General features: G+C 48.4%; 2 protein-coding genes across 6 annotated transcripts in view; one reads left to right on the plus strand and one right to left on the minus strand.

Moving 5' to 3' along the window:
• MAP2K1 (mitogen-activated protein kinase kinase 1) overlaps window positions 1-20,049 on the plus strand; it is a 79,433-nt gene extending 59,384 nt beyond the window's left edge. The window contains exons 6-11 of the mRNA XM_027123397.1: window positions 11,235-11,359; window positions 14,000-14,201; window positions 15,459-15,523; window positions 17,850-17,911; window positions 18,315-18,360; window positions 19,012-20,049. Of these exons, the coding sequence (XP_026979198.1) occupies window positions 11,235-11,359; window positions 14,000-14,201; window positions 15,459-15,523; window positions 17,850-17,911; window positions 18,315-18,360; window positions 19,012-19,125 (614 nt within the window). The 3' untranslated portion in view covers window positions 19,126-20,049. The remainder of the gene's footprint in view (window positions 1-11,234; window positions 11,360-13,999; window positions 14,202-15,458; window positions 15,524-17,849; window positions 17,912-18,314; window positions 18,361-19,011) is intronic.
• An 819-nt stretch (window positions 20,050-20,868) lies between these two features.
• Window positions 20,869-26,142, minus strand: SNAPC5 (small nuclear RNA activating complex polypeptide 5). Of its 5 annotated transcripts, none has more exons than XM_027123399.1 (3): window positions 24,973-25,112; window positions 23,607-23,696; window positions 20,869-22,839 (listed from the first exon to the last, which is right to left on the minus strand). In XM_027123399.1, the coding sequence occupies exons 1-3, from the start codon at window positions 25,060-25,062 to the stop codon at window positions 22,723-22,725; spliced, it is 297 nt and encodes a 98-aa protein (XP_026979200.1). In that variant the 5' UTR covers window positions 25,063-25,112; the 3' UTR covers window positions 20,869-22,722. The 5 variants fall into 5 exon arrangements, with proteins under 5 accessions (XP_026979200.1, XP_026979203.1, XP_026979202.1 ...); XM_027123402.1 differs by lacking the exon at window positions 24,973-25,112 and adding an exon at window positions 24,498-24,963; XM_027123401.1 differs by lacking the exon at window positions 24,973-25,112 and adding an exon at window positions 24,289-24,963.
• Between the last annotated feature and the right edge of the window lie 73 nt (window positions 26,143-26,215).

Here is a 26,215-nt window from a genome sequence, read left to right on the forward strand (position 1 = left end):
CGCCTGCCAATGCAGGGGACACGGGTTCGTGCCCCGGTCCGGGAAGATCCCACATGCCGCGGAGCGGCTGGGCCCGTGAGCCATGCGCGTCCGGAGCTGAGCCTGCGCGTCCGGAGCCTGTGCTCCGCAACGGGAGAGGTCACAACAGTGAGAGGCCCGCGTACCACAAAAACAAACAAACAAAAAAATTTATGAATGAATTGACATAAGGTCTGGAATTTGCCTTAAAATATTTGTTCCCTCCCATCCCACGAAGGAAAAACTGAGGGTTTTGATTGAAACAAGACTGGCAATGCGTAGATAATTGTTGAAGCTGATGTTGGGTACATGGTTACACTCTCTCTACTTTTTTGAATGTTTGGATTTTTTAAGAGGAAAAAATGTGACTAAAAGAAGGTGGCAAACCTACTGACATGATAAGTGACATACATGGTAAGAGCTCCAGGGAGAAGGGAGCCTTGTGGGTGTAGAGGGGTCAGGCGAGGCTTCCTGGAGGAGGTGGAAGCCTCTGGGTGAGGATTCTTTGTTACAAGTAACAGAAACCAACTTGAGTCAGTGTAAACAGGACAGAGGACTTCCTTATAAGGATCTGGGAGCCCTTGGGCAGCCCAAGGGCCAGATGTTGCCAGTGCTCAGGAGGGGACGGGGCAGGGATGGAAGACCACTGGGATCCCAGGCCACCTGTCTCTGTGTTGGGCCTCCTTGTCTTCCATGCTCTGAAGCTTGGCTTTCTCTGCTTTGTCCAGGGGCAGGAGGAAGGGCTCCCACCCCCACCGCAGCTCCCAGCAAGCATCACGTCCATCCCAGACACAGCCCAGGCCCAAGTCCCTGAGTATTCTAGCAAAACGTACCTGGAGCAAATAGTTGGTGGAGCTCCCTCCTGTAGGTGAAGGGAGGTAATTAAGGGGCTACTTTTGAGGTAACCCTTTCTCCCCCCTCCCCTCCAACAAACAAAAAAGACTAGAAGGATGGTAGAATAAATATGAATACAGAAGGCATCTGGATTAGAGACTAGCAAGAGGGAATGATTCAGAGACTATTGGGGAACAGCATGGATCCTCTTGGCACTGACGGGGTGGGGTGGGGGCTTGGGGAGGGCCCACATAGGTAGGAACCCCACCCAGCAGGACCTGATTCTCTCTGTTGCTTGTGTTTTTTCTCAAACAAATGTTAGCTCTTATTTTTCCCCCAAGCTTCAGAGACATTGAACTCTACATGCTGTGTATCTCATATGTAGTTCCTCTTATTTACTGAGCCCTTAGTACCTACCATCAAGTAGGAATTACTGTTCCCACCTGACAGCCAAGGAAACAGGCTTCAGGAGGCTCTGTAATTTGGCCTCCTGCAGGGTCACACAGCTCGTGCTGGTAGAGCTAGGTTTCAAATCCAGATCTGCCTAACCGCAGAGTTGGTGCTACCATTTCCACACCACACTGTGTACGTACTTAATGTAATTTTTGATGCCAGTTGATGGTAAGAATCAGTGGGTGTTAGGGTTCTTGGTTGTTGGTGAACACGAATTAGCTCAAACAATAAAAGGGGTTTTTTGTTTTTGTTTTTTGGCTTAGCTCACCAAACCTCAGGAAGAATAAGAATGCAGCCTGGCCTTAGGGAAAACTGGGTCCAAGCACTCAAATGCCATTAGCTGCTATACTTCAATTATGGTGTGCAGTCAGTTCTCTATACCTGCATCCTTGGATTCAACCAACCTGCAGATCGAAAATATTTGGGAAAAAATAATTCCAGAAAGTTCCAAAAGGCAAAACTTCATTTACATAGCATTTACTTTGTATTTATAACTATTTACATTGTATTGGGTATTGTAAGTAATCTAGAGATGATTTAAAGCATTCAAGAGGACGTGCATAGGTTATGTGCAAATACTGCATCATTTTATATAAGGAATTTGAGCATCTGCAGATTTCGGCATCCCCGGGGGTGGGCAGGGGTCGGGGGTGGGGGGGAATGTCCTGAAACCTGCTAATTCTCTCTCATTTGTTTCTCTCTGATGTTGGCTTTATTCTCTCAGGCCAGCCGTCTCTACCACATGGGAACCACTGCCTCTGGCTTTAGTCTCATTATCAGGGAGGCAAGATCTTTTCCCAGCTTCTGTTAGAAAATCCTAAGGAAGGGCTCTAATTGGACTAATACTGGTCACATACCCAGACCCGCCAGATCACCATGCCAGGGGATGGGGGAATTGGGAGTGGCCCAGCCTGCGTCAGGGGACAGGGTTCCGATTGTCACGCTCCACCTGGAGCAGCTGGTTGGAGTCAGGGAGGAGCACTTCTCCCAGTTAGTGTATGTGGTGGGGAGGGTCCTTCTCAGTAGGTTACACAGGATGTTCCCGCTCCACTTAGCTTACATTTGTCCTTACCTGGCAAGAGCGAATGACTTCCTAGGCATTTCCTTTAGGGCCTGTCTCAAGCTAAGCTAGGAACGACTGGTGAGTGACCTTGACTTCACGGGTGAATCATGCTGACCCTGACCCAGGCACAAATGGCAATGCCTTACTTTGGTGCAGCTTGGGTCACCATAACTATGGTGATATTATTAGAAATTCTCTCCCACTTTTCCATTTAAAAATGAACAGATCTCCGACCTACCTCTACCGTTCCTTTTTCCATCTTTTTTTAAAATTTCCTCTCCTCCTGCTGAGCAAAATTAGCTTTCAGCAGGTCAAAGCAGGTTTTTAGCTAATTTCTCTTTCTTGAAGTACAGATGACAAGCATCCAAGTTAGCCAGTGTTGTTTTTCTGCCCACAGGTGGTTGATTGGCTTTGTGATAGACTGAATATCTGCTTGTCTCCTGAAGTCGCCCACATAGTCTAGAAGGGGAAGTGTACTGCTCTAAGGCATGTTCTTTTAATGGGAAGGTTACTCTGTGGTCTTTGGCAAGTGGCTTCTACTTGAGCCTTAATTTCCATATCTATAATATAGGGCTGCTCTGCCATGCATTAGTATGGGTTCATTAGAAATGAGAGATCAGGGAATCCAGGATCCATAAACTCTTGCCTTTACTGCCCCCTTTTCCCTTTTCTTTTTCTTTTTCTTTTTTTTTTTTTGCGGTAAGCGGGCCTCTCACCGCTGCAGCCCCTCCCGTTGCAGAGCGCAGGCCCAGGGGCCACGGCCCACGGGTCCAGCCGCTCCGCGGCACGTGGGATCCTCCCGGACCGGGGCACGAACCTGTGTCCCCTGCATCGGCAGGCAGACTCCCAACCACTGTGCCACCAGGGAAGCCCCCCTTTTCTTTTTCTCTCTCCCTTCTCTCCCTCTCCCTTTATTGTAACCCCTATACCTTTTGCTGTAGCTGTTGTTACTACCTGATTTCAAATTTGTGCTGATGAAAACCAAATCCTGAACTCTTGCAACATCATCTCTTGTTTAATGGTCAGCATTTGTGTGCCTTTTGGGTCAGGGATGAGCACTGCATTTGCAGACAGGGGTGCACAAAGGTAGAAAATGAAAGCATTTCAAAACTAATGAATCAGGGACTTCCCTGGTGGCACAGTGGTTAAGAATCCGCCTGCCAATGCAGGGGACACGGGTTCGATCCCTGGTCCGGGAAGATCCCACATGTCTCGGAGCAGCTAAGCCTGTGCACCACAACTACTGAGCCTGTGCTCTAGAGCCCGTGAGTCACAACTACTGAGCCCACATGCCACAACTACTGAAGCCTGTGCACCCTAGAGCCCACGCACCGCAACAAGAGAAGCCACCGCAATGAGAAGCCCACGCACCGCAACACAGACCAGCCCCCACTCGCCACAACTAGAGAAAGCCCACACGCAGCAACAAAGACCCAACGCAGCCAAAAATAAAAAGTTAAAAAGAAAGAACAAAAAAAACCTACTGAATCTTGGGAGGGAAGCAGAAATTGAAATGCAGTTGCTGGACGTGGTTGCAAAACTCTTGAAAGTGGAGAGATAAAAATAGCTGCTTGTTAGGACCTGGCACACGTGCTCCGAAGGCTCACTGTTTGAACTCACTTGTTAATCAGGAGGTGGGAAACAGCCTCTAGTTCCTGCTGTCAGCACGTCTCTTGCAGTTAAACTTGTCAAGGAGGAGGATAATGAGCTGGAGCTGAGAAGGAAGCGCTTTGCTCACTAAACTGGAGCTCAGAATTATTTTCTCTCACAACCAGATTTTAAGGATTTCAGCCTACCCCAAGTCAGCTCCTATTCCCAGATAAAGCTTGTTTCATTGGTAATGTGAGTGACCCCCCCGCCTGCTTCCCAGCCACAACTTTTTAAAAAATTGAGATACAGTTGACATATAACGTTGTCGTAGTTTCAGATATAGAACATAATGGTTTGATATACGTGTATATTGTGAAGTGATTGGCCACAAGAAGTCTAGTTAACATCCATCACCTTACATAGTTACAATTTTTTTCTTGTGATGAGAACCTTTAAGATCTACTCTCTTAGCAACTTTCAAATATACAATACAGATTGTTAACTGTAGTCACCATGCTGTGCATTGCGTCTCTAGGGCTTATTCATCTTATAACTGGAGGTTTGTGCCTTCTGACCACCTTCACCCACAATTTAGTAATGGCTTTTCTGAAACTTCGGAGTACAACCCACTGTGGTTTGCCATTTGCTCTGTTGTTTAGACCCAGATTAGCTAGCCTCTGGATAAACAATCTATGGCTTCTACTCTGGCCTCTGCCATTACCTTACTTTGTAACTTTGACAGATAACTCCCAGACTCTGGGCCTCAGTGTTTCTCGTCTGTGCACAGGGGTTAATAATGCTTACTTCACACCATTGTTGTGAGGATTAAAGAAGACAGTATATTTAAAAGGCCTGGCATAGTAGGTGCTCAATGAACCAGAGCTGTTGTGGTATGTTCCGAGGTTGGCTGGCTTCTAATTTGTTGAGTTCTGTCTCCCCTGGTGGTGGCAGCCTGGACAGGGGCAGGGACCTGTCCTTTTTACTCATAGCTCAGTGCAGGCACTTTACTAGTGTTTATAGAATAAACAGGTGACCCCGCTGAGTTCTTTAATCCAAAGAGGAGTAGAAAATGCTTAGAAGTCGGGGCTTCCCTGGTGGCTCAGTGGTTAAGAATCCGCCTGCCAGTGCAGAGGACACGGGTTCGAGCCCTGGTCCGGGAAGATCCCACATGCTGCAGAGCAACTAAGCCCGTGTGCCACTACTGAGCCTGCGCTCTAGAGCCCGTGAGCCACAACTACTGAAGCCCACGCGCCTGGAGCCCGTGCTCCGCAACAAGAGAAGCCACTGCAATGAGAAGCCCATGCACTGCGACAAAGAGCAGTCCCCACTCGCCCCAACTAGAGAAAGCCCATGCACAGCAACAAAGACCCAACGCAGCCAAAAATAAATAAATAAATAAATTTAAAAAAGAAAGAAAATGCTCAGACGTCAAGTTAATATCATGTGCTCATGGGGGAAATATCAGGAGGCTTTGAATAGTGGTTATTTCTGGTGTAGAAAATAGAAGAAAATACTTTCTTCCACTTAGTTTTTTCATAACACCTCCTTAATCATTTTTGAAGAAGGAGGGTTTATCCGTCTTCATTGCTGCAGAGCCGGGGCAGGATCTGGGTCTCAGACCTTAGCATCTTGTAGGTTTCCTAGGGAAGCTTGTCAGCCTGGGAGCTCAGAGAGCGGTGGGTGCTTGCTGCGGAATACAGAGTGTCCCACCACACGCTGGGGCTCCTCCCAGCCTCACTCTCCTAGTATTGGAGGGTCAGAAAGAGGACCCAAGGCCTGAAGAGGCCTCGGGGAGTAGAGAGGGCTTGCGCCTGTGATGTGAACAATGTTTGAGGTTGCTGCTAGGGAAGATGTGGCAGGAAAAGCCCGATTAAACCTCCCAGGGCTCCAAAGCAGGGCAGTATTCCATGCTGGGAAGGGCACTCAAAAGAACCAGGCGCCTGGATGTAGAGGTGAACGGGTGGGTGGGAAAGGAGGAGGTTTTAGGGGTGGGGACCAGCACAGAGAGGCAGGCGAGCCCCAGCCTGGGGAAGGTGGAGACGTGCTGCAGCAAGAAGTTGCAGAAGTGAGCAGGACAGCGGGCTTGGAAGGGCAGGCCGAGGGGCCTGGACTGTACTGCGAGGCAGGCTCTGTGCGGGGGGCTGTCCCACGGGAGGAGTGCCGGTCACTGTGCAAGACAGGCTGAGGGAGGAGTTGCTGGGCATGGGAGCAGAGGAAGGAGAGGCGGTGACTGTGGGAAGCAAATGCAGGAGGCTGACAGTTGGAGGAAACAATCTCTCTGGCCTTATCTGACCTCTTTTCTGCCCGTAGAGAAGAACCCGACTTGGCCGGGGCTGCCGGGAAGGAGCATGTCCTGGCCTGGCTGCTCTGGCCACACGCTCTGGAGTGGAGTGGAGTGCCCAGGTCTCCAAGCAACTTCTTGTCAGGCCTTCAGGGTCACCAGGAGGGGCCCTGTGTGTGCATCTGCCTTCCAGGATGGATGTGGTCCAAGCAGGGAGACCCCCCCACCCCGCGAGGGTTTCCCTCTGCTCCACTCTGGCCCCCACCCGCATGGATCTCTGCAGCCTCCCAGGCAGCGAAGTTCCCTGGGGCAGGTGGCGGAAGCAGGAGCCACAGCCAGGGAGGGAGGAAAGTGGCGTTATATAAGTCTGCAAAAAAGGAGGCTGGCTTGCCATGTGACTAGAAATCAGATACAAGGACAGTCACAGAGGCAGTGCAGCCGCTCCGGAGCAGCAGTTGTGGCCTGGAGAGTGGTGTCTGAGCAGCAGTGGGGAGTGAGGGAGTGGGTGTCTGGTGCTGTGAACTGCCTGTCTTAGAGGGCAACCCGTGAAAGAATCATTTTTTGTGATCCTGTAACGTGTGTGCTATTTAAATGCCCACAGTTCATTCGATTGATCCTGGTCTCCATCTCGTGAGGTTGCGAGAGCTGGGATTGTTATCACTGCTTTACTGATAGGCAGACCACAGACTACAGAAGTGAAGGGACTTGCTGAAGGCTGCACGTAGAGCAGGCGGCAGGGCCAGGATTTGAATACAGGTCCCCTGTCTCTGTAGCCAGTGCCACTCTTTTGCTTTATAACAAGGCCTAGCAGGTCAATTCTAAACCGGCCATGGGAACATTGGAAGGTGAGGGAGCTCAGGGCTTCGTGGTCCAGTTGCAGGAAGGAAAGGCTGGGACGTTCTTCGGTGGAGGGAGGGACTCATGTTGGGGCGCCTCCCTGTGCCCAGCTCTCTCGGCTCCGGCCTGTTACTCAGGCTCACTTCGCACACACTGAACACCGGCCCCCAGGGTCAGGCATCTGTCCTCTGTTGGAGAAGGGTCTCGGTGCTGTGGAGACGAGGACCAGGGGCTCCTCGGCGGGAAGTGTTTGTCGGGGCCGGTCCTAATCCCAGGCTTGGGAAGAAACAAAGGAAAAGTTCGTTCCTGAGCCCCTGAAGTTTATAACCTCCCTGTGTGTTTGAAATAATTCTCCAGGAGGCCGAACGGTTCACCGCGTGACTTCCCCCAGGTCAGTGCTCCAGGGCCGTCCCTGCACACAGGCCTTACCTCATCTCCCTGTCGCAGCCACAGCTCCCTCACTGTCTGGGCTCTTACCAGGTTTTGTTACTATTTTCTTCATGGGCTTGAGACCACCTGACGCTGCACATTGGTTTGTTGGTTTGCTTAGTCTGTCTCCTCACACTAAAGTGTAAGCTTTGTGACAGTGGGAACTGGGTTAGTTTGCTGGCTGTTGTGTCCCAGGTACGTGCGTGGTGCCGGCATGTGGCAGGAGCTCAGTGGACACGGGAATGAGTGATGTGGCAGCAGGGAGGGTGGGGAGTGGACAGGTCCAGGCATCACAAGGTCTGAGTTCTGGTTCCTGTTCTATCCAGTTTTTGCTGTGTGACCTCAGACGAGTTCCTGGATCCCTTTGGGCTGTAGGCTTTTCGTCTCCACCATGAAGGGGAGGAACCAGATGCCCTGTAAGGCTCTTTCTGACGCCTGTGTTCTGAGAGTCTCTATATGAGAGACACGGGAGGTTGCCAAGGGCTTTGGAAAGATCTCGCATCCTGTGCTGTCGTGTCTTGTGACACGTTGAGGGCTGGGTCTTAGAAAGACAGTACCCATGGTGCTGAGTGTGTACATGTGTACATGGTGAGTTTATCTCCATTCATTCACAGGCATTTTGGAGCACCTCCTGTGTACCAGGTATCGTCCTAGCTCTGCAGTTACAGGGGCGAGGCAGATAGCCAACATCCCTGCCCTGGTGGAGCCTGTGGTGGGTGGAGAGAGGCTAGAGCTGGCTGGGGCCTGTGGTTAGGACCTGACCCAGGCTGGGGATGATGAGGGGCTGGGTGGAGGTAGGCAGGTGAAGGACTTACTGGGATATGAGAGGGTGATTTTTTTTTTTTTTTAGTTTACGCTTGGAAAGATACTTAAATGGATCTGTTAGAATCTGTTTAAGGATAAATAAACACATTCATATGCGTATTGAAGGGGAAAATAATAAAATGTTAATAGTGGCTCTGGTAGGTTGGAATTATGGGGGTTTCATTTTTTTCCTCTGGTTCTCCAGATGTCCTATGTAGTGTCTGTATTACTTCCGTCAAAGATTCCCTGGCAGGATTTACGATTTTGCTCCTGGGTTTGGCCTGCTCTTGAGCCGGCCTCATTGTTTGCTTTGCTGATGTCTGTCCACAAAGCCCTGGGGACCTTTACCAAGTCTCAGTAAGTGAGAATTCTTGGCTCTGCTCTGCCTGCTTCACGGGGCAGTTGTTTGAATCAGAGGAGATGGTAGAAGAAAAACATTTGGAAATTCACCTCTTGGCAAAGGGAAGAGCCAGTGGACTAATATTGGTGATGGGAGCCAGGGCGGGCCGCGGGGATGGTCCGAGTGCAGGGAAGGGGAATGGGGCTGGTGCTGGGGGCACTGCCTTCACCCTGAGGAGCGGCTTTCAGGCCTCCCTAGTTCTCTGGCCTTGGTAGCAAGAGACTCTCCCTGACTAACAGGTAGATGCAGTTGAGCAGGCTGTTAGGGATGTGACTTCAGTGAAAGAGAATCAAAAGCTGGCTCCCAGCCCCTGGCACACACATTTATAAAACCCACATGCTCTGTGCATGAGGTCGATAATAGGAGTTCCGCCACCACAGCAACACACAGCTCTAACCACCACCAGCCCCTCCCATCAGGAAGCTTGCACAGGCCTCTTGGATAGCCTCATCCACCAAAGGGCATACAGAAGAGGCAAGAAGGTCTACAGTCCTGCAGCCTGTGGAATGAAAACCACATTCACAGAAAGATAAAAAGAAAATGCGGAGGAGTATGTACCGGATGAAGTCACAAGATGGAACCCCAGAGGGACAACTGAATGAAGTGGAGATAGGCAACCTTCCAAGAAAGAATTCAGAATAATGATGGTGAAGATGATCCGGGACCTCGGAAAGAAATGGAGGCGGGGATCCAGAAGATGCAAGAAATGATTGGCGAGGACCTGGGGGAATTAAAGAACAAACAGACAGAGATGAACAATGCAGTGACTGGAATGAAAAATACACTGGAGGGAATCAATAGCAGAATAACTGAGTCAGAAAAATGGATGGGTGACCTGGAAGACAGAATGGTGGAATTCACTGCCATGGAACAGAATAAAGAAAAAGGAAAGGAGAGAAGTGAAGACAGCCTAAGAGACATCTGGGACAACATTAAGCGCACCAACCTTTGCATTATAGGGGTCCCAGAAGGAGAAGAGAGAGAGAGAGGGGACCCGAGAAAATATTTGAAGAGATTATAGTTGAAAATTTCCCTCACATGGGAAAGGAAATAGCCACCCAAGTCCAGGAAGTGCAGAGAGTCCCAGGCAGGATAATCCCAAGGAGAAACACACAGAGACACATAGTAATCAAACGGACAAAAATTTAAGACAAAGAGATTATTGAAAGCAGCGAGGGAAAAGCGACAAATGGCATACAAGGGAACTCACGTAAGGTTAACAGCTGATTTCTCAGCAGAAACTCTACAAGCCAGAAGGGAGTGGCACAATATATTTAAATTGAAGAAAGGGAAAAACCTACAGCCAAGGTTACTCTACCCAGCAAGGATCTCATTCAGGTTCAACAGAAAAATCAAAAGCTTTACAGACAAGCAAAAGCTAAGAGAATTCAGCACCAGCAAATCATCTCTACAGCAAATGCTAAAGGAACTTCTCTACGTGGGAAACACAAGAGAATAAAAGGACCTGCAAAAACAAACTCAAAACAATTAAGAAAGTGGTAACATGAACAAACACAATGATAATTACCTTAAATGTGAATGGATTAAATGCTCCAACGCAGAGACACAGGCTCGCTGAATGGAAACAAAAAAAAAAGACCCATATATATGCTGTCTACAAGAGACCCACTTCAGACCTAGGGACACATACAGACTGAAAGTGAGGGGATGGAAGAAGATATTCCATGCAAATGGAAATCAAAAGAAAGCTAGAGTAGCAATACTCATATCAGATAAAATAGAATCTAAAATAAAGAATGTTACAAGAGACAGGGAAGAACACTACATAATGATCAAGGGATCAATCCAAGAAGAAGATATAACAATTATAAATATATATGCACCCAAGATAGGAGCCCCTCAATACATAAGGCAACTGCTAACAGCTATAAAAGAGGAAATCGACAATAACACAATAATAGTGGGGGACTTTAGCACCTCACTTACACAAATGGACAGGTCATCCAGACAGAAAATTAATAAGGAAACACAAGCTTTAAATGACACAATCGACCAGATAGATTTAAGTGATATTTATAGGACATTCTGCAAAAAAATAAATAATAGGAGTTCCTGCCTCCATCCCATCCTCCTTTAGCCTCAGCAAGCATCCAGGTCTTATTATGTCTTCCTACCTTATGATCCGGCAGCAGATATTGTGTCTTGCCAACAGGGGCAGTTGAAACAACAGAGCTTGAAATCTTGATTATTCATGGTAACTGACTCCTTCCTGTGGGTCATCTGCCCCGGTCTGGATTCTCAAAGAGTGGAAAACACTGGCTTTTTGTCCCGCTTCTACAGCAGCTTGTCATTCCTCTGCTGACAGCCCTTCCTCGAACCCTGAACGAAGGGCAGTAAGGGGCCTTGGTGTCCAGTGCTCCTAAGCCAGGGGCTGGCTCTGTGATGGGGGCTGGGGTGTGTCGTGGTGTTCGTGGTCAGGGCTGGTCTGTCTGGGGAGCGCTGACCTTCCCCTTCCCAACCTACCTGTGTCAATTCTCTACTTGTCTGTTTTCTTTTCCCTACAGATGTCAAGCCTTCCAACATCCTAGTGAACTCCCGTGGGGAGATCAAGCTCTGTGACTTTGGGGTCAGCGGGCAGCTCATCGACTCCATGGCCAACTCCTTCGTGGGCACAAGGTCCTACATGTCGGTATGAGCACCTCGTTCCATTTTTCCAGCTTCTTATCTGATCAGGAATAGAAGCCAAGTGGGTGCCTTCCCTTACGGAGCCAGACCCTTGTGCTTGGGTGATGGGGGTGGGTGAGAAAGAACGAGGGATGAGGCATTGTGGTCCCCTCCCAGAGGAGATCAAAGTCTGATGGGGAGATGGTCTTGGCCTTTCACAGGCCTTGGAGCATGGTTGGGGCCCTGGGGCCCTGACTCAGTGGAAGAGATAGTAGGATCACAGCTTCAGCTCTCACTGGCACTTGGATGTTTCCCAGAGCTTGGCTTCCATTCTGAAGACATTGAGCTCCAGCTACCCTCAGGACCTCTGCCTGATCGTCTTCAGACGCTCAGACTGACATGCCCAGACATGCCCCCACCCCACATTGCCCCACCATTTCCATTAGCAGTAAATGGCATCACTGTTTCCTTAGTTTTTCAAGGTAGAAACCTGAGCATCAGCCTTTAACCCCTCTTCCCAGCTCCCCATCCTTTTAGCATCTAGCAACCCCCAACTCCTGTGAGTCTATTCAGAATTGTCTCCCCAGTCCAGCCTCTTCTCTCCCTCCTCACTGCATGTCTCCCAGTTACCTGCCCATCTCTCACCACAGCACACCTACCTGGCGTTTCCTGCTTCTAGCCCTGCTGGCTTCCACCGAGCCCAGGAGTGACATTGGCATGTTCTTTTGCTTCCCCCATACAACCAGCTCCCTGGGGGGCAGGGATAGGGCTGGAGGTGTCTCTGTTGTCCCAAGGGTCTGGTTTGGCTCCTGGCACGCTGTAGATGTTCAGGGAATTCTTGGCAAGTGAGTGAATGTTTGGTTGACTGAATGGGTGAGTAAATGGCTAACACGCTCGTGAGTACGATTCAGAAAGGGGAAATGTGGCTCTGGGTGAGTGCTGGCCAGGGCAGAGTAGAGGAGCATTAGTTGGAGTGAGTGGGAGGCCTTCGCGGAGGTGGAAGGAGGGGCCGACACGGGGGCTCAGGGCATCTTAGCGCGTTGTGTTTTCTGTACACTCTTCAAGGACTTTCATATCCTGGAGTGGTGATCCTCTTTGATCTATATGGTTGTCCCATGAAGTAAAGATTAGTGTACCCATTTTAGAGACGAGGAAATGTAGACTCAGGGAGGTGAAGTGACCTGCCCACTTCACCTTGCAGAGCCGGCGTTGAAAGCCGTTTCCTTGCCAGTCAGTCCCCCTTTGCACTGCAGGCTCTCACTTGCCTCTTAGGTAAGATTCGGCAGCTGCTCCTGGCCACCCTGTGTGGAAGGTCCTGCTCACACCCTCATTCCTTCTTGTCTGTCCCCCGCCCACACTGGCTCTAGCCACTGGTAATATGACTTACCTGGCGCTGACCCACATCGCCACCCCCTCCATTCCAGTGGCTAAAGGCATGAAGCCCATCAGCTCTTCAACTTCTTCCATAAATGTCTAAAAACTGAGCAGCTAGCACGCTGGGCTACTCAGCTGCAACTATCAAGTTCAAAATCGATGAACAGGCCCTGGAACTTATATTGATCCAGGGTTTAGTGGTTTGGGTTTTTGTGGTTACATGGTCAGTTCCAAAATAGTTCAGTGTTGGGGTTAGTGAAAAATCCTATGGGTGAAATGAATTTGATGTCTAAATAAGTGCACGACGGTCAGAATAAAGATTTTTTTTTTTTGGTAGGGTTCTTGAAATACATGTACTATTTCAATTAATGCTCAGTAAAAATAATGCTTTGAATAGCACTATATATAATATTTCTTTCTCTTTGACTATTCTCACCAATAACAACTCATATTTGCATAACATTTTGCAACATCTAACATACATTTTCATTTGATTTGACCTTTCCAGTGCCCTAGTTAGTAGAGCAGGTATTTTGTTATGTTGTTACTATCATCATTAGCCCCATTTTGTTATGTTGTTAGTCCCATTTCATTAGCCCCAGGAAACTGAGGCTCAGGATCACCTAGCTTGTAAGTCCCAGACTTGAACCCAGATCCTTTGCCTTTTCTACTCTTCGATGTTGCCCAAGAACAGTGAGTTAGTGGCAAAGCTGGTCTTAGAACTCAGCTTTCCTTACTCTCAAGGCCAGTGTTCTTTCTACCCACTGATACCTCATTCATGACCCATGTTCCAGAAGCTTCATGTTTTTGGACTCAGGACTCAAGATGAGCCTCTCATGCTGGGCTTTGGATAAGCTGTCCTGCACATGCAAGACAGTGACGAGGATGAGCAAAGCTGGAGCCACAGCTGAAGCTTAGCCAGGGCCCAGCTGGGTAGGATGCTGTTAGTTCAGGGCAGGTTATAGGGGAGACAGGAGTTAGGGGTCAGACCCACGGGAGCCAGGTAGGATTTGGTAGATACAGTATTTGGGGGCAGGTGGGAAGCCAAATTAAAGAGGTTAGTGGAGGTCCTGAAACAGGATGTGAGCTCTGGAGAGGAAGGGGCAGAAGAAGATAAAATGCATCAGTGGACCCAGGGCTGGGACCAAGCAGGGCAGCCCTGCACTCTCTTGCAGTGCAAGCAAGCCTCAAAGGGGCAGGAAGCCCCAGGTATTCATGAGGACTCACCCATCCCTCTTCTGCGTGGGCCAAGCTAGCTCACAGGTGATAAATGTGTCTGTCTCTCCTGCAGCCAGAAAGACTCCAGGGGACTCATTACTCGGTGCAGTCGGACATCTGGAGCATGGGGCTCTCTCTGGTTGAGATGGCGGTCGGGAGGTATCCCATCCCTCCTCCAGATGCCAAGGAGCTGGAGCTGGTGTTTGGGTGCCAGGTGGAGGGAGATGCGGCTGAGACACCGCCCCGGCCAAGGACTCCCGGAAGGCCCCTCAGCTGTGAGTGGCCTGGTGTGGCCCCAGCTTGGCCTGTGGGTGGTCTTTTGCTGTCAGGGGTTTCTGGAGGGCTGATTCTCTGTCTCTGGAGCCAGGCTGGGGCATGGGTCTCCAGGTGTAGGAAATTATTATTACCAACAACTTCCTACCATTTTTTGAGTGCCCACTGTGTTCCTGGTACTGCGCCTAGTATTTTTTATGTATTGTCTAATTTTAAAAATCATGACTTTGTTTTAGGTAGATTTTTCTTAAAAATTGAGATAAAATTAACATAACATAAAACGCACATTTAAAAATGTACAGTTGAGTGGTTTTTAGTGTATTCCTCCATGTTGTACAACCATCACCACTGTGTAATTCAAGAACATTTCCATCATCCCAGAAAGAAACCATCTCCATTAGCAATCACTCCCAGCTGCCCCACCCAGACACCCGGGCAACCACCAGTCTACTTTCTATCTCCATAGATTTGCCTGGCGTTGTCTAATTTTAATAGCAGTCGTGTGTGAGCACTACTCTAATTTCTATTTTAGATGTGAGGAAACTGAGGCACAGAGTGCTTGACTCGCCACATGCATTTATTTGTAAGTGGCCAAGTCTGACTCTGAGGTGGTAAGCACTGTGTAGCACTGCCTGCCTTTCTGAACTGTGAAGGAAACCTGGTATTGGAAGATCCTGGCCCAGCTATCATCTTCTGATGTAGCTCCTGCTAGGACATTCCTGTCCGACCAGGGAGACCTGGTCTTTACCTCCACGAGGCCCACATGGGAGAGGGCATGTATGAAAGGAAAAACAGGAGGGGGCAGGGGTAGCCGATGGCGGGTTGTTGCAGGGGCTGGTGGCTGTGGCCCCGGAGAGCCAAGAGGAAGAGACCCAAGTTCAGGGAAAATGAAAACTAAATAACTCTAAAGGATTTAGTTATTATCTCATTTGCTCCTCTTTCAGTGTAGGGAAGGGGAGAAAGGCGGACATAATTTTTACCCATCTCTACAAAACTCAAAACGAGGCTCAGTGGTCAGCTGATTTACCTAAGGTCACAAAGCTTGGATGCGGCAGAGCCCAGACTCCAACCCTGGTCAGCTGACTCCGTGGCTTTGGCTGGTCCCCTCTGCGTTCAGGCCTTATCTGTGGCTCTTCTGTCTCTATCGTCCACGACTCTGTTCTAGTCACTAGGGTCCATGCCCACCCCTAGCCTCATATTGGCAAATAACCTTCTGTTTCTGAGAAGTGTTTTCTTTTCTCTTTTTATAAAATCTGTAGCTTATGGAATGGACAGCCGACCTCCCATGGCAATTTTTGAGTTGTTGGATTACATAGTCAATGAGGTAAGGTACTGCATGGCTTTTGGAATTTATTTGCTTCTCCTAAGAAAAAAACTCACAGTTGATTTGTCTGGGAAACCTCTGAACTGTTCCCACAGTGTGGGCTGCCTGGGCTTCAAGATTTGTGTGTCCTGGTTTGTGCATCATGATCCTGGAATTGAGTGGCTGGTTTAGAGGCTGCAGAAGTCCCTTCCCCAGGAACATCTTCATGCGGCTCTGAGTCCCTCCTCCTCTCTCAGATTCAGGAGCCTCCCCCTGCCCATTTACATTCTCATCCTTCGTTCACCAGGCATTTCCTTCTGTTCACCAGGCATTTCTTGTGCACTTGCTATGTGCTAAGCACTGTGGGGTGGCGGTAGGAGTGACATGGGGATCCACAAATGGAAAAACAGTCTCAGGTCTTAAAGACTGTTAGATTGTGTAGGGGAGGCAAGGTAAATGCATGTGTAACTGCAATATATGGTTTTCTCCATATAAAGCAATGAACATAAAAAGTGACAGTGCAGAAAGAGATATGGAAAATATCCACTATTAGTTGTGTGAAAAAAGCAGATTATAAAATAGTATGTATACCATGATTGGTTCTTTAAAGAAATCTATGTACGCATGTATGTGCACATAAAGCCTGGAAAGTAATATGATATAGTGATTATCTTGAAGTGATGGAATAACAGGTGATTCAATTGCTGTTGGCTAACTTTAATACAAAGAAGATATATTATTTGTGAAATATGTACACCAGTATGTCTAAAACCAGACCCCCAAAGGCTCAGATAGGTCCCCTTGTTCATTACAAACTCAGCGGGGAAAATCCTGGCTCACCCCGGCAGTTAAAAAATCACTGTCACTGGTTCACAGTCTACTGGAGAGCTTAGTTCAGCCCTCTTTACTGCCTGGCTGCACAGCTTTATGCTAAGCACTGTGGGACACAGCAAGTTCGGGATCTGATCCAGGCTGCTTAAGGACTCAAGGAAGGCAGAATGTGTTGCATTTGTGTTAGGAAAGCCATCCTCTCCTGCTGGGACCTAAACTGGGTCGTGCTGGGTGGGAGCCACATTAAGGGAAGGGATGGCTGAGGTCAAATCGTTGCCAGTCACCTAGTGTGCACCGATTTCTTAGATATTTTCACATTCATTTTCCTACTGAGTGCTCCAAGCACTGCTCAGGTGGGCCAGGTTGGTTTTGTTATCCTTTTCATACAGCTAAGGAAACAGGCTCCAAGATGAAAAGCAGCTCAGGCCCGTCCCCCCTAGCGCTCTTCCTTCCTTCCCACCTTCTCCTCTTAGCCCCCATCCTACCTCCCAGGAGGCTGGGCTGCACAGTGGTGACAGGTGGCCTGCACCTCACACTCTGCTGGCACACAGCCCCTCCCTTGCCTGGCCTCTCCCTTGAATAGTCCCTTCGTCCCCCCTCAGCACCGTGGGCCCCAAAAGCTGGGCTTTAGGCCATGACCTGGGATCAGGCTTATTCACCTGCTGTTCTGATAAGGCGTTCAGGGGAAGAGGACTAGGCTGGACTCCTCTGGTAACGTTAGTGTTTGATTTTTAGTCTTCAATCACCTGGTGACTTGGGTTACACATCAGAGCAGTGTCTGGGAGTCAGCTCACAAGGAAGCTGCACAGAACTCCAGTACGGGTCACAAGAAGGGTGGGGGGCTGTGTGGTGCATGAGCAGGGTGCCCCAGGGCCTTGCCCTGTGTGATCTCCACCATACACCCTGGAAAGACGAGGGCTACTGCCAGTGTGCTTGCTCTGATACCTGCAAACACCCTCATTCCTGCAGTGAGTGTGTAGGTAACATTCTTCCAGACCCAGCTCTCTGCCAGTTAATGTTTTTTTAACCTTTGTGTGCTCCTTCAGAGCTCAGGAGGGGTAAACATTTTATTATTTAGCCAGCCTTACAGGTGCTGTCAGGGCTGGGCTATGCCTAGTGGTTTGCACACCCCCTAGCTGCTGTTCCTGGTAATTGATGGTTCTGTTTCCCTGCCACACTCCAAGATGTAGTGGTAGAGCCTCCGAGCTAAAAAGGGCCCAGGGATTGTTAAGCCCAACCTCCTCGTTTCACAGAAGGGTCGTCTGAGGCTCAGAGAGGAACAGTGATTTATTCAGTCACTAGACAAGTGAGTGCTCAGAACACTGACCTGGCCCCAGTTCTGACTGGTTTGAGATTGATAGTTCCAACAGGGTAACCCGGTAGCAGCCATTGGCCTCTCACCCGTGCCTTTCCTTGACTGGATAAGGGCAGCACTGCCCAGAGGTGGGAGTGGGGAAGGGAGAGATGGGTGGAGCAGGACACCGGGCATTTCTTATGTCTTCACATGTACCTGCAGCCTCCTCCAAAATTGCCCAGTGGAGTATTCAGTCTGGAATTTCAAGATTTTGTGAATAAATGGTAAGTCACCTCCTGTTCTCTGAAAGTACTTTGGTTTTGTCAGGCTCCGCATCCATCTTGGAGAGCACAGCTTTGCCTTTTACCCTTCAGCTGCTGCCCTTCATCCAGAGTGCTAGGACGTTGGTGACCTATCTGACTCTAGCAGTGGGCAAAACAGCTGCTGCGCTCAGCACTTACTGTAAAGGGACTGGCATATTGCCTTTTGGCCTTAGTTTAATTCAACAAGCGTTTATTAACCTGCTGTGGGTGTGACACTCTGCTAAGAACAGGAAGGTGGGTAAGGCTTAGGCACTCTTCCTCAGAGCCTATGGGGTGTGGGGAGGACGGGCATGCATGCACATGTAAGTAATCTGAATTAGAACCAGTGCCAAGCAAGAGCTCTCACACTCTTTCTTCCTTTAAGCTTAATAAAAAACCCTGCAGAGAGAGCAGATTTGAAGCAACTCATGGTAAGTCATTTATTTCAGATTCTTACACTGCCACCTGCTTACTCATTTGTTCTCCTCTGTCAGTCATCTATCTAGTACTTCCAGAGCCCTTACCCTGCTCTGCCTTGACCACTGTAGTCCAGCTGATCAGGGGCCTGCAGGATACCCAACATATCTCCCCTGTCCTCCTATCAGTTTAATGGAAAAGCCGGGATGACCCTGCAGCCAGCGGGAGTCCAGGGAAAAGGGCCAGCCCACCCCTGCAAGGGGACAGGGCCTTTTTGTAGTACTATCTTTGATTCAGTCCCCTCACCAAGTAACTTTGTCTCCTACATGGTAGTGGTGGTGGTAGGAGGAGGAGTGGGATACTGAATGTCTGAACTCACATGCCATGTAGAGCCTGGTCAGCGTAACATGCGCTTTCAAGTTCATCAGTTCCTTTGCTCCTTTAACAACGCTGCGAGGCACTGCAGGCAGAGCTGCTGTCTCCATTTGAGAGAGAGCGGGCTTGGGGAAGGGTAAGACCAGCAGAGCCAGGGGGTTGGGCCTGCAACTGGCCAAGGGCAGGCTCCCAGAGCACCTTCCAAATGTAGCACAACCTCCAGACCCAGGATTCTTGAATTGTCCTCCTTGGTTTTTAAATACACTTTCTGTCCATCTCCTCACACACAGGTTCATGCTTTTATCAAGAGATCTGATGCTGAAGAAGTGGATTTTGCAGGTTGGCTCTGCTCCACCATCGGCCTTAACCAGCCCAGCACACCCACCCACGTGGCTGGCATCTAAGCAATGGGGAAGAGCCGAGTCCCCTGCCCAGCAGCATGCCATGTTGCTTCTGGGCCTCCTTCCCATGCCTGTCTCTGTTCAGATGTGCATTTTACCTATGACAAAGGATGAAGAACACAGCATGTGCCAAAATTCTACTCGTGTCATTTTCAATATTTTCATCTTTATTCTTATTACTATCGTTATTCCCGAGTGGACTGGCTTTGTGCTTGGGGCTATTTTTGTGTATGCTGATGATCAAAACGTGCAATGTTGAACTACAGTGAAACTTTGGTGACTGTGGGTCGTCCTTCTTACTGAAAACTGCACTGCTGTCCCACACCGTGACTGGCTGGCTGCCTGTGTTTTCGGGATTCTTTGACACTTGGTGGTACTTCATTCTTGCCAGGCTTACCTTCTTTCCAATTGAGTAGGAAGGGGCCTTGTAAGATCCTTCACAGGCAGTGCATGTGAAGCATGCTTTGCTGCTATGAAAATGAGCATCAGAGAGAGTATATCATGTTATTTCATTATGTTTTTGCTTTTGGTGTAGAATTCAGCAGTTTCCATCAAAATCTAGCCAGAGCCCTTCACTGCCATGATAGCTGGGGCTTCACCAGTCTGTCTACTGTGATGATCTGTAGACTTCTGGTTGTATTTCTGTATTTATTTTTAAATATACCCTGTGGGATATTTAGTGCTATGTCTCTTTAAGTTTGGATTAGTGTTTCTAAAATGGTGGAGTTACTCTGAATGTTACGAATGGATCAAGGCATTAACATGTATGAGATTTCTTTCCCCGAATCCAAGTACCGATGCTATTGTAAACAACAGTGTGTATAGTGCCTAAAAACTGTATGGAAATCCTTTTACCATTTTAATCCAGACGTTTAACAAATCTAATCTCTTATTCTAATAAATATACTATCAATTCAAAGGGTGAAAGGTATTTCTGCTTTTGTGGAGGGATTTTCAGTATCTGTAGTGCAGAAGAAATCAAGGCATTTAGCAGCCACACATTACTCAGAGGGAAAAGGCAAAGACAGGAAGGAGGCTGGAAGGCGGAAATACCACACTGAGGACAAGTTCAGTGCTTTGGACTAATGCGGCTTCCTGTAATTCTAATCTTTGGACTTTGTCCAGTTCTTCTCAGCAAGCACCCTTATCTTTCAACCACTTTTCCTGTGGACCTGTGAAAAGATGCCACTGATTCCTTCCGTCTTTTTATACAAGGGAAAAACAGTAGGTGGGGGTAGGATTGGGGGGCGGCCGGTGCCTGACTGGCACTGGAGCCTCCACCCGGGACTGTGCCGTGCTGCTATGCTCCACTGAGCAATGGCTTCCCTTCTCTCTCCAGTTACACCTGAGACACTTTCCTGGAGAGGAAACAAGTGCCTGGCCCTGGGTTTGTCCTGACTGGGGGGCGGCAGTGAAGCCACAGAAAATGAAGCTGTGTCTCAATTGGCTACCTTTCTTTCTTTGAACAGTAACTTCTGAGATTTAGGTTATATGTGAGGCTGCCTTCCCTCATTTTCTTCGAGAGCAGGTGACAGAAAACCAAAATAAATATATATTTAACAATAAAAGGCCTATTTTGTTTTCAAATTAAAAAACAGAACTTAGGTAAATCTCCTGAGTAGGTAGTTCCACTCTAGATCTACCAGAGCCTGAGATACAACCAGGATTTTAAAAACTGGTCAGTGCTATATATACACAGCTGCCTCAGCCAGTCATTTATTTTTTCTCACTGCGAGGCTAACATCCGTTCTAGGTCAACAGCCTAACTTACATGTTTTCAATACACAAACATTCAGACGAGGTTTAAGACCCACACCCTACTCACACCCAGGGTCTTTTCCTAACAGAGAGGATGTCACCACCACTGAGAATGTCTCAAAGTGTGCCAACTAATGAATGGGGCAACCTGGTGTCTAAAACCTGGATCTGAACACTTCCAAGGTCAATTTCTTTTGAGGGGTGTTTTAAATCCTCTATTCACATCCAAAGGTATTTCATTTTGAGAGTCAAAAAGATTTCTTCCTAGTACTTTTCACCAAGAATGATCTAATTCTCAAGAATGATGTTCCCTACATCACTCTTGCTGTGTTTTTTGAGTTCCTCAGGCCAAATTCCTTACTCAAACTTCCTTACTGAGATGCCAATAATAGTCAGATTTTTTTCCCCAGCCGCCGCAAGGCTTGCAGGATCTTAGTTCCCCCACCAGGGATTGAACCCGGGCCCTCGGCAGTGAAAGCGCGGAGTCCTAACCACTGGACCACCAGGAAATTGCCAATAGTTGGATTTTTAAAGGATGCCTGTGAGTGTCTCACAAGGACCTGTAAAACTGCTAGAGCAGATACGAGTACTCTCATTTTACAGATGGGAAAGTGAGCTGCAAAGGTGAAAAGCAAGCAACCAGTTGGTGGTCAAGCTAGAATTCATACCCAACTTTTCTAGCTCTTAAAAACCCATGCTCATGTTTTAAGTTAGTCCCCAAGATGTGTACCTTGATGCTTTTTGTTGCAAAATAATTTTCACACTGTGTTTTCCAAGAAACATGCTCATTTAAACTTCTGGCTACTTCCTGTAAGAGTAGCTCAAAATAACTTTAATGAAATATTAACAAATATGTCAGTGCTCTCTTCTGGAACAGTTTTGTAAGGAGCTGTGCTTGAGGAGGTTGTTTGTGTTTTGTTTGGCTTTTCTGGGCAGGGCCAATTACTTTCATAAAATTAAGCAACTACTTGTCTGTACATTCAATGGAAAAGGGACAGTATGCAGAAATGAGTCTCAACTTCAAATACGAAGTTTAACAACTCTTACTCTGTAACTGTCATCTCTTTATTACAAAATCCAACCTCCCAAGCCCAGTGATCCTTCAATGGCACATTTCCTAAGTCCAGAAATGGGTTTTCAACCATCCTACTATATTGTTCGCCCCAGGGGAACTGACCCTTTTCTGTTTCTGTCTGGAAAGCAGCAAGCTGCATGACGACTATTTATCTTTATTTCTAAGCACATTTTACCATAGTGATGTCTCAACCTAGATGTGGTAACAGCCATACAAAGCATGTTAGTAGGCCGTTTTACGATGTCACTGAGAGGTGGCAACAGCTTGTGCTCTCAAGTGGCCCTCTGTCCTCCTCTTTGTCATCTTTCTCTCCCACACTGTGGCCTTGCTCTGCTCACAAGGGTTCAATGGCATGCAAACAGTGTTTATAATTGGTTTTCTTAAAAGAGGCCTTGTTGATTGTAAAGGCTGGCTTGTATTTAAACTCTGCCCTTTTTGCAAATGCCAGACCTTCTCAGTAGCATTTCAGAGTAAGTTTTTGGTTTTGAACACAATTACTGAATCTGACCAGAATATAAACACAGCACCACCCATACTGCTCAATATTGAAACACTGCATCTCAGCTTTTCTGTATGTCACTAATTTTGGTTAAAGCACTCTGAAACTTGAGTTATTGATGGAACCATTTCTACAACTACACATCCTTCTAAAGTTCTTGCTTCCTTTTAAAGGAGGCTACAGGGCCCATGGCAAGAATTCTTTGAAGAGAGAAAGTTCCTGCGGCTTAGAACTTAACTCCTGTGACTAACCCTGGCTCTTCTCCCCTTCAGGAATCTGATTCTTCCTCCTCCTCCTCCTCCTCCTCTTCTGGCACATGGCTCCTTGTGCTCAACTCCAGTGCGGTCTGGTTGATTGATGCTTCATTGTCTACATGCACCAACATCTGCTTTAGTCAAGGACACATTATGGATTAGTAAGAACACTGGCCTCAAAACAAATTAGTGTTTTCAAATAAAATCTCAATTGCGTATTCATCTGCAATATTTATCACTAAGAACTGTAGCCAGTTTCCTATTTCTCCAAATTCTACCCTGACCCCCCAACCCCCATTGCCAAAATGGGAGCAGAGTAAATGCCCTAGATTTGATAGAATATTACCTGATATACAAACATGGTTTTTACATAAGAATTATGCTGGCTTAGATGTGCTGCTTTCCAATAGTTTTACATGCTTAACACACATCTGGGAGAACTGTTCAAATATGGTATATTTAGAAGATGATTTTCCTGAGGGCATTTGGTGAGAGGAGGATATGATGAGGGCAAGAACTCATTTTTTAGCACTAGGCTTTGTAGCTGAAGCTACACTCTATTTTTAAATCCCAAGCTTGCTTATTCACAGAACAGCAAGAGTTTTGACATCTTCCTGCAAAGATCTTCACACTCTCCCCGGTTCACTGGAGTGACTAGAGAAAGTGGATGAATAGGAAGGTCGAGGCAATATAAAAGTACAGTCAACCACAGTGTAGCTAGCTGGTAGATGTTCCCTGTTTAAAACAGTAATACAGACAATCCAGTTTATTAAACTGGAAAGTTCTTAACACCACTTCCCAGAGTCCTTTGGGCTTGATAACGTAATTTACAATTTTTGATGGCTAAGCAGTGTAAGAGCAGAATGGACTCCCCAGGCCCACACTTGATTAAGCTTACATCATGTGACTGTTCAGGCGCAGGTTGAGAAGACAGCATCTCATCTTCTCTCCCAGAACTAATCATTGACTGGAGAGCCAGTTCTTCAACCTGGAAAAGAAGAGTCAAGGACACTTTCCTTACTATGTCATTGGGCTACTGATGTAGGTGAGATGTACTGAGCACGCTGTAAGCTGTGGGCATCATGAGAGGAAGTGAAAACAGTGTAAGCTCTGTGAAGCTCCAGAGGGAAGGGTGGGCTCCTCGAGCTTTCCCCACCTCTTAAGGAAACAGCACAGAAAGCTTCCAGCCCCTTTCTCCTAGGGTGAACAGGTGGTCCAGCTGAGCCGAGGCTTCCACTCCCCCAGACCTAGCAGCCCAGGGGAGAAAACACAAGCATGCGCTAAATAAAGCCAGGTGTCTGATTCCACACACCTGAAGCTTGTCTACCCCGTAATGAGAAATCGAAGGCAGGAAGACTGGAAAATGGGAGCGTTCCCCGGAGCACAAAGGAATCTAGGCTCTGGCCGCGGCCATCGTCAGCACGCTCACGTTAGGCACTGGTACAGGCACTGCGGCGATGTGAGAACATAAAGAAGTGCAGGCCATTACATGTACCCTAAGGGAAAGGGTACTGTTTTCATAGGTCGCAAGTGGACAATACTACTCAGTTTACAAACAGCCTTCATAACCCTCATCTCACTTGGATTTAGAGAGCCTGGAAGTGCCGAACAGGAATTAGCAGGAGCGTGTCACTGAGGCTGAAAGGAGTGACTTCCGCAGAGGCCTGGGAACTGCCGCTGATGGGTGTCAATCTCAACTCCTCGTCAAGGCCGTGGAGTCGGTAACAGCTCCGGGGGTAAGAGCTACCGGGAACTACTTTGTGGCTGGTCTCTTCTCGCAGGGCCTCACCGTTTTCCTTCGCAGAGTGGGCGCATCCGCCAGCCGGTCGGCTTTGCGAGACTAGAGCTGTATCGAGCGACCATACTAGGTAGTAAAGAGAATAGGGGCTCGGGAGGGGAGGCCGATGGGGGGCAGGGGCAGCCTAGGCGAGCCTGCGGGAGGTCTCCCTTCCTCAGCGCGTGGTGCGGCCGTCCGCGTTGCCGGGGCTGCAGGGGTCCGGTGTGGGGGAGGGTGTACTAGCCAAACTGATGGCTGAGTCTCAGCCCAGACCTGCGTGATCAAGATTCTTAGAGGGGTGGACCCACAATCTCAAATCCAGCCCCCCAGGCGCCGGTAAGCCACCAGGTCCAGCCGCGAAGACCGGGTAAGGGCTAACCGGCGGCAGCAGGCGGGCGCCGCAGACGCCTGGGCTCCGCGGAGAGCCGGGCGGCCCGGGGCGCCGAGGGGACGGAAGGGAGGAGCGGAGTGGGGGGCGCAGGGTCACCTTGAGCCGGTTCAGCTGGTCGTGCAGGGCCGCTTTCAACCGGAGCAGCGTCTCCTCCTCCTTGCGCAGCTCCTGAAGCCGGCTCAACATCGCGCGTCTTCGCGCTGGCGGCCGGCCGGCCACTCGCAGATGACGCCACCTCCGCGCCGCGCTACCGGAAACGGAAGAGCGGGTCGGGCGGGGCTGGCGGCACTTTGGGGCGGGGCGGCCGCTTCCTGCTGGCGGCTGGGGTAGCCGCTCCTCCGCGGACGAGCTCGGCCCACGGACGAAGTGGGGGTTTTAAACCAAAAACCTAGACTCCAATGATGATTCCTAAGGCGAAATGCGTTGGAGCTGTAAAGGACCTAGAGATAAAAATGGTCAGATAGCATGTGTCAGGTGCTTCAGCTGAACAGCACTGTTAGCACCCTTCCACTGGTGTTGCGTCAGGCGGCTGCTTTCGCTCCCGCAAACCTGCAGACGCGTTTGAAGGCAGGGACTATTGCCAGCGTATGTGCATGGTACAGGAGCCCTGTGAAGGTCCAGGCAGGCGAGGATTCCCAGTCACATGAAAGGGGTTTCCCAGGAGGCCTGCGCAAATTAAAGCGCGTAAGACAGAGCGGTGTTTCAACAAATTGGACGGTGTTTTTTCATGCTAAGGAACTGGGATTTCTTGATCTATGAATGCAAGGATAGACTGCCAACGGGAACAAAGCCAGATGCAAAACAAGACCCTGACATGACAAAGTAGGGAAGGACAAACGTTTGGGTACATTCTCTGCACTAGCATGCTCGGTCAACATATTCATGCCTACTAAAAACGCACAAATGGTTGTGAAAAAAGCTCCTAGCACTTTTCATACCAAGGGTCCAAATATCAAAAAGGTGGCAAGCATTCCCTCCATCAACTGTATTGTAACACCAGGTTATAACACCTCTGAAGGAAGCGTCAGTTTCTTACTGCTATACTTTAAAAAATGTATTCTGATTCTGCCCTCTTGTGGTTACTGAAAATGTCAGATCTTTACCGAACTTCACCCATTTTCCAAGGTGTTTTTCTTATGGGAGAGGGGAGCTAAAGAGTTTCTGTGTATTTCTGGGATAAGTCTTTTAACCATCTGTTTCTCAAAACATTGTTACTTACAAAGTGGATTTTATATCTGGATTTATGGAACATCCCACTTCTCATTCAACTTCATGGATTTTATACTAAATCCAAGGCTCCATTTTATACCAGACTTAAAAGGCTTGAATTATGAAGAAC

This window comes from Aethalodelphis obliquidens, unplaced genomic scaffold, assembly GCF_003676395.1.
Source record: "Aethalodelphis obliquidens isolate GAN/ISIS:26980383/991018 unplaced genomic scaffold, ASM367639v1 scaffold26, whole genome shotgun sequence".
In the NCBI taxonomy this organism is placed as follows: Eukaryota; Metazoa; Chordata; class Mammalia; order Artiodactyla; family Delphinidae; genus Aethalodelphis; species Aethalodelphis obliquidens.

Coding starts and splice junctions, on each gene's coding strand:
- SNAPC5 (XM_027123398.1), bottom strand. CDS start 25,062: ATGTTGAGCCGGCTTCAGGAGCTGCGCAAGGAGGAGGAGACGCTGCTC. Junction 23,697..24,972: donor ACCAGCTGAACCGGCTCAAG/GTGACCCTGCGC, acceptor CTTCTTTTCCAG/GTTGAAGAACTGGCTCTCCA. Junction 22,843..23,606: donor CGCCTGAACAGTCACATGAT/GTAAGCTTAATC, acceptor CCTTGACTAAAG/CAGATGTTGGTGCATGTAGA.